General features: G+C 49.7%; 1 protein-coding gene across 1 annotated transcript; it reads left to right on the top strand.

Moving 5' to 3' along the window:
* Positions 1–5,261: 5,261 nt before the first annotated feature.
* LOC144094932 (uncharacterized) lies at positions 5,262–7,227 on the top strand. The gene is made up of 3 exons (XM_077628801.1): positions 5,262–5,610; positions 5,757–6,008; positions 6,987–7,227. The coding sequence occupies exons 1-3, from the start codon at positions 5,313–5,315 to the stop codon at positions 7,091–7,093; spliced, it is 657 nt and encodes a 218-aa protein (XP_077484927.1). The 5' UTR covers positions 5,262–5,312; the 3' UTR covers positions 7,094–7,227.
* The last annotated feature ends 558 nt before the right edge of the window (positions 7,228–7,785 follow it).

Here is a 7,785-nt window from a genome sequence, read left to right as displayed (position 1 = left end):
GAGAGGACATAGTAGTAGCACTACAAAACAGGGACGACAAAATAGAAGAAGACAACACAGGCGCTACACTTCAACTGACTTTTATCTCGAAAATACCACGCATTTATAAGTGACAATCAGGTGCCAAAAAATCAACATTCAAATCGCATGCATGACGGCACTTCCCGATACAACAACTTTAATTATTTAGTAGTAAAACAAACATTCGGTTTGCTCAGACACGATTGACTTTCCACATGTATAAGAAAGGCTTCCAATACCTCTCGCTCCTTCTGGTCTGCATTCACATTTAAAACACATATCTGCTCAAAAAATGGGGTACAAGTCTTATCATTATGTTTCCATCACTTGCAGCGTGCCGCTAAATGTCCGTCAGGGGCTAATATAGCAGCTGCGAGATTCTTGTGCTCCATGAGGCGAACGTTGACAAAACGGCCATTTTGGTCGATGTAGCATTTGCCGCAAGGTAGCGCAATTCGATAGACCACATTGGCCCTGCAGGCCAAAAACGGCTTCGCATGCTTGATGGGGCATGACAGTTTTCCGTTGGAGACATCATTAACAACTCTGCATAGTTTGACGAGTTTGTGGGGTGCAGTAAGCCCAACCCTGATATTTTATTTCATGGCCACCTTTTTAAGGCGGCGCTTAAGCTGGTGAAGATAGGGTAGTGCCACGCATCTGGCCCGTTCATGAGCTTGTCGCATAGCCGTCTGCGTGTGGTCTGCACCTTTTATCTTTTAAGTTAGGCTCTCAGCGACCGATGCCGCCAGTTCCATAGGAAAACCTGCCTTAGTCATGCGACTAGCCTGCTTTTGTACACCTTCAAGCATCTTGTGCGAGCAGGACTTTTCTAGAGCTGCAAGAAGGCCTGTCTGAGCAATGCCTCTTTTAACCATTTTGGAGTGGGCCATATCAAAATTTAAAATTCCGTTTTTTTTTACCTTGGCTGGTACACGTGGTAAACGTGTGATTCACCAAAGGAAAAATGCATCAAGAAACTGTAGAGGCTACCGTTATTTTCAAGTTCATGGGTGAAATTCAGAACCTGGGCACACGACACAAAATGATCTAAAGTTTGATGGATTAGATATTCATATCTGCTTTCTTCACGTTTTGCTACTACAAGAAAATCGTCACATTTCGCTGACCTGACATTTCCGGCCGCCATTTTGATATCTCGGACGGACAATAAACCTTCGAATGCGAGTATAGGAGCTAACGCTCTTAAAAAAAATGTGTTGTCAAAACCGCTACGCTTGTTGTCTGGGAAGTGCGGGAGCATTCGTCAGATAATCAGGACGCGAATCAGAAGGAATACAACGACGCGATTTGTTGATTTTGAGTAAACATTAATCATCGATACTCTCGACGTTATTCTTGTATACTTGTTTGTTTCGTAGTATTGAGACTACCGAATATTTCACGCATCTTTTCGAGCCTCGCGTCGTGTTCTTCGGCGGTTTCGCGGGTGCGCCTTTGTCGGGCAGCTTCCCGCAGCTATAGTTTCCCGCGTTCCTACGTCACTGCGTATGGACCACGCTGGGCGGCTGTACATCGATGTTTTCTTTCAAGGAGATCCTCTTCCGTGGGTGGTGGTTGCTTGCGAGGCCCCATCTCGATTGACACGACAGCGACTCAAGATCGGCGCAGCAGTGGCGCACCGACTGGCCGCGCGCTGGGAGAGCGAGCGCCAGCGCGCCGGAGATCCGACCGGCCACATATGCGCATAAGCGCGGAGTTACAATTGGTCCAGCTGCGGCGAGTACGGGGGGTGCACCGACTGGTCCTGATCTCAGCAAGCGATCGTCTTACAGGGCGTGGCTGAGGTAGCTAAATGATGGTGCGCATTAAAACATGAAATAAGATTTACGGTTGAATTATAGGCGGATGCTGGATGAGTTATTGAACTTAAAAAATAATTACACAGTGAATTTTAAACTGAGCATTTGTGAGGAACGGCGTACAAGTACGAACACCTCGCCTGCGTCTTACAGTTATACCGTAGCCAGACTAGCTGGCAGCTTTTTGTCTCAATTTACGAAAATGTGACTGATTTTTGTTCTATAGCGTGTTAGCGCGTACACCAGCCTACGACCGAGGTTTATTTGTTCATCCGCACTCCACACCTTTTTGTGGTCACTTGCTTATGTTGAAGTGCCAGTCAACGCTTCTGCCTTAGGCTAAATATAGAAACGGTTACCATCACTAGTGGTGATTAATGGTTCTCTATTTGATGCCGGATCCAGGTTAAGTCTCCTGGAGAGTGCATGCCTCTTCCAGCGACCTATAATTATATCTGCCCTGAAGAGATTATTTCACCACATTTCCTGAACCGTTTCGCTCCGCGGCGTACGGCGGCTCCAGACTAAGTATTTACTTCTTTTGCTAGCAGCTCTCTTACCCTGACAGACCAATGGTTGTTTGTTCTTGGTATAACACGTCTCACCAATCATCCGGGTCGCTGAAACTCGGATTCCTTTCTCTTTCTATCTCTTTAAAGGTAAGCAGTGGCTACCCATGAGGAGCCCTTAGCAATACTATAGTCGGATAAAACTCGAGATCTAAAACGGCAGCTTGGGCTTGTTGCTTTTTCATCCTGAAGATAATAGCGCAGAACGCAGACACAGGCAGGACGACACAAAGCGCTCATCGTGTCCACGTCTGCGCTAACTTCAGGTTCAGAACTAAAGAACGAAACGGAAAACACCCCTCAAGGGAAGCCATTACACTGGAATCGACTGTTTCTCATGATGTCGCGGTTAATTCCCTAGCGTGACATCGAGAGTGCTTTCGTGAAATAGAATTAACCTGGATTAACCGCGACGTCATGACAATCATTCGACGCCATTGGCTGGAGGGCCGCTTTTAAGGGATGTTTCTCGCTTCGTCCTTTAGTTGTATCCGGCTATTTGAACATTGAAAGTAATAAACTCTTTTCTCCAGAACAGTTCTTTCACATAAGGGTGGTGCCCCTAGCCCGAGACCCCGATTCCACAGCCTCGGCTATAGTACACACCCATTCTTGCTATCGGCCGTGACGTCGATCAGCTGCTCTTATACGGAGAGGGTAGTGTGATAAGGTTTGGGTTGAACGTCTGGCGCGGGGCTGCGAGACCACGTGGGGATTTATGGGGCGGCCACTACAGTGAGCGCATTCAGGAGGCCCGTAGGAAGAAATATGTGTTTAGAAAAGCGGACATTTGGCTTGAAGTTGTCGCCAGAGAGTTGTCAATCAGGACGTTAGTACTGGGTGCGATTAAGAGCAATGCTGCCTAGCGTGCCTAAGTCTTACTAAATGTACTGTGGCCAGCTGCGTTTTAGCAGAATCATCGTCGGGAGCCGGGCTCGAGTGTTCTCGGACTGGAGTATGAGCACGCTCGTTTCTGTAGATGACTCAATGTTCAGGTACCTAAACCGTTGGACTTTGTTCCAAGGAAAGAGAAAAATATTGATGCATCGTGTTGTGGTAGAGTGGCGGGTGTTGTGCAGGCAATTTGCACACGCAGTCTTAAACGATGAGGACGGAGATAATTGATAAGTTGAGGACGACAGGATAATTGCTCGAATGAATGCGCTCTACCCTAGTTTCTTTACACACATAAGTTGTATTGTTGCGGATGCGGTAATGGTATAGAGCTGCCAGCTACAAGGCCTCCCCTCTTTGAGCATGCAGCAAAGAAAGGTTCCCGCAACACAACTCCATGCATGTCAGCAAAACTGCATTTACCAGACTGCACATTTAGTTGCCCGCAGAAAACGACGGCAGTGACTTCGCGACACCTTAGGTCCTGGCGAGCGCAATATTGTGCCTCTGTGCGCGCGGGCAAGACGGTGCCGTCTAGCAATGGAAGCCTGAAACTCAGCAGACAACGCTTATAGTGACGGAAGTGGGATGGTCACGCGATGTTATGGTGTCACAGAATTTTCAGTTACACACAATGTCAAGACCTGCGACTAAGAATCCACGAAATCTTCCTCAAAAAACGTACGAAAGCTTCCGCGTTTTGAAACTTCTGACTTTCTGTTCAACCATATCTTAGTGTTCTTACTGCCGTTCAGGACTCCAGGATTGTTGACTCCAAGCTTCTACCTTCTGGCTTTCCTACTAAATCAAAAAGTTTTCTTAAATGCACGGGTGTTTGAGCTCAGTTGTGTTTCCGTCTTTCTTATCGTTTAGTTTGTTTATTTACTGATAGAGATTTTAGTCTCTTGTGGTTCACAGTTCGTGCTCTCTTGGACATTCTCTTTTCTCAGGCAGTTTAGCCTGTACGCAGGTGGCAGCAGCTGGCACGTGCCATTGATTGTGAAGACAAAGACGACAACGCTGAAGTGGATATTGGGCATCTTTTTTCACCTAAATGCTGTTTGCTATCTTACTTTAAGTAACCTTCTGTCGTTTTTCATCGATAAATTTGTCAAAATTCACGCCTGGCGCTAACATTTTGTTGTAATCACCTATGGAGATTTTCGGTCATGCCACAACACCTTGGCCAACCAATGTGGGTATGTGCCATGTTTTAAGAAGAAGAAGAAGGGTAGAAGATGACGTGTTCTTTGATGCCCGAAGCATGTCCAAAAAAGGCTAGATTGATTCTATTCCGGATGACTCATACCTCTTGAATTCATTTTATTTTTCCATTTTTTTATCTTGATTCAGTCTTCTGACGTTTCCTTCCCCGCGCAAATGCTTATTGGCATTCTACTCTATACCTTGGCCAATCCCCCCCACGTGGGTATGTGCCATATTACTTGAGGAGAAGAAGAAGAAGAAGAAGAAGTACGGCGTCCCTGAGCCGGAAGCTCGACGAGATGCTCATATGTGCAGTAATCACCATTTTGTCGGCATCTTACGCGGTCTGGGTGAGTGGCCATGCAGTTTATTTTATTCTGTGTAAAAGACGGGGTTTGAGGGACGTCGTTCCACAAAAAAAAAAAGGAAATCGCCATCGCAGATTCTTAGGGTGCGTATGCATTGAAACTATGTATTGGAGCAGTAAAGGATGATGCTCTTACCAAATGCTTTCGAATTGAAAAAAAAAGGTTATGAAATTGCTCACTGGTCGCAGTTTTTGTGAAGGAACTACAGGGCCTGCATCACTGAGAAACAAAATCAAAGTACAGTGTGGGTATGTGCCATCTTTTGATAGGCTAACAACAACAACAACAACAACAAAAATGAGGCAGGGAAATCTGTGCGTCTGACGTTGACGATGTAAAGGTCGGGTGGTGCAGAACACCCATGGAACCCGCAGGGCGCCGCCACCTCGGGCCGTGAGGAGGGTCGGTGCGAGAACACGATCAGCCCGTATATGATCAACGCGAGCCACTCGCGCATCGAGCTGCTGTGGAAGAAGGCGCGCCTGGCCTCCGCCTACTGCCTCTGCCGCGGCAGCGTGGCCCGCGCCGGATTCACGGCCGACTTCGAGGGCTGCGACGGCGGCTCCCGCTGGCTGTGCCGCCACAGCGACCCGGATGAGCCGGCCGCCATCAGCGCCGCGGCCCTGGAGCCGGCCACCGAGCACGTGTTCTGCGCGCGACGCCGATGTGCCGGGGGCGGATACAGCCCGCACGCCGAGTGCGCCAGGGTGCGCTCCGCACAGCGGGAAGGTATGCATTCGCTGCTCAGAGTGCTTTCTCGACGGACTGTGGTCACAGCTCTGGCTGCCGTACCAGGAACCGCTGCGAATCATATTTAAGCAGCGGGACTCGTCCTTGGCCGCCTTCAAACATCCCACCCCCGCCCCACTTGTCAGGCTGGAAGTTCACCGTGGACCTGATGGAGCCGAGGCGGGCGCTGTTGCTGTGGACGGGCGGCGCCGGCTCGCACGACGTCACCTGGTGTCGCTGGGTGGGCGCCCTGAGCGTCTGCCAGAACAAGAGCTCGGGCACCGACGGCGTCGTCATCACCGACCTGGGCGCCTGGCGCACCTACGACGTGGCCGTCGGGGGCCCCACGCTGGACTCTGAGCCCCTCGTCGCGGCACACTTCAGGACCAGGCCAGACAGTGAGCTATAGCCATAGCCATGCACGAGATGATACCGGCGTTCACAATTTGATCTCGCACATTCATTGACGCACCTGAGGAGTTGTACCGCTTATCTATTGGGAAGTAAGGTGAGCTGCATGAGAAACGACAACTCACGTCTATGGATTACCTTCCCTTTTCCTAATGAAACAACAAGCATGGCTAAACGATGCCTAACCGACCTTAGAAGCTTGAACTGAAGCTTTATACTAGTGCTGTTTTATTTCTGCGCTTAAAGTTCTCGATCTCTGAGTGCAGATTCCATGTCTCACCATACGGTACGACACTACAGTGTTCCACGTTCCTTCTCAAAAACAAGCTCTGGAAGGCGCGCATATGTCACGATGTCTTAATTTTAAAATATCTGGTGATTATTTTAGGCATTTAAAATAAAGTCTGCGCAGCCCGCTAATCTGTACGGCTATCGTCGGCTTATACAGGTGCACCGTGTCAGAGAAGCTTCTTTGTTCAGCCAACGCAGATGTTCTCCGAAGGAGCCAAGTAGCGTATGTTATGCTTAACGGCTCCTCGATATAGGTGCTTTCAAATTACGCAGACATGCGGGTTTTATGAAGCTGCGAGTAACCTGTCTCGAAATGGGCGCTCAACCATACATCAACACTCAACGGGGGGAAAGAAGAGCACTGCACGGCAGTTATGGAAGCGAGGACTCCCTATCCCTCCTGTCCCTTCCGCATCGATGCCAGCTTGCTTATAAGTGCAACTCCGCTGGAGTCTCCCCTCCTGTTGCTGCTCACCTGTTTCTGGTGGGAAGCGCCACGTGCCTCTCTTTCACTTCTTTCCTCTCTTCCTTCTTTCTAGAATACCCATGTACCGATCTGCTAATGCGGCACCACTTCACGTTTGTTCCGTGTATTTGTTTCTGTGTTGTCCATCCCCGAGAAATCGGTGCACTGTGACAACTGACGGACGCATGCTTGCACTGATTTCTTGCAGAACGATGTCCTGACTGGAACCAGCCAGAACCAGCCACTTGCTGCCACACTATTGCCACCATCGCCGACAGACACCGCCCCAGCTTCGCGTTTATTAACGTTGTCTGAATCGTTCGACATTGTCCGCGCTACACTGTAGGTGTTAGATCATATAGTACGTTCTCTATGTTATCTATAGTGCATGTCTAAGATGCCATCGCATTCGTAGCTGCTTAACGTGTGCTTTAAATATATGATGAATATTATTTTTGTTGCTGTGAGCGCTCTATCCTCGATCTGTATTGCTTCCCTGTTATTCTTGAATTAAGAATAAATAGCGTTTAAACGACGACTTCAGCGTCACGTCTATGCATTCAGTGCGCATAGCAGGAAATGCTATAAGTATCCCGGCGGCTGTGTGTCATGTCACTGACCTCGCACTGCCGCGCAGCGCCCAGCGCCCCAGTGCTGCTGCACGCGGTGCGGGTGGGCGCGGGCGAGGCGCGCCTCTCCTGGTTGGCGCCCGAGTCGCCCCGGGGTCCCCTTCACGCCTACGACGTGTCCTGGTGCTCGGGCCAGGTGTGCGAGTCCCTGGAGACGCCGCGAGAGACGCGGCACGCGGTGCTACATCCCGTGCTGCCTTTCAAAAACTGCACGTTCCGCGTGCGCGCCAAGAACGTGCTCGAGGACGTGCCCCTAGAGGGAGCGCACGCGGAGGCCGCCATCGCCGAGGTTAGCCCTGTCGCCCGTCATTGGTTGACCGAGCCACTCACTGGAAGCATCGGATTTCTTACCCCGCTTAGACTGCTCCAAGACGAACC

Source organism: Amblyomma americanum, chromosome 6 (assembly GCF_052857255.1).
Source record: "Amblyomma americanum isolate KBUSLIRL-KWMA chromosome 6, ASM5285725v1, whole genome shotgun sequence".
Classification (NCBI taxonomy): Eukaryota; Metazoa; Arthropoda; class Arachnida; order Ixodida; family Ixodidae; genus Amblyomma; species Amblyomma americanum.
This window is presented reverse-complemented; position numbering and strand designations above follow the sequence as displayed.

Excerpts from the sequence above, each read along its gene's own strand:
- LOC144094932 (XM_077628801.1), top strand. The coding sequence starts at position 5,313 with ATGATCAACGCGAGCCACTCGCGCATCGAGCTGCTGTGGAAGAAGGCG. Across the intron at positions 5,611-5,756 it reads GCGCTCCGCACAGCGGGAAG|GCTGGAAGTTCACCGTGGAC; the intron begins GTATGCATTCGC and ends CCCACTTGTCAG. Across the intron at positions 6,009-6,986 it reads CTTCAGGACCAGGCCAGACA|AACGATGTCCTGACTGGAAC; the intron begins GTGAGCTATAGC and ends GATTTCTTGCAG.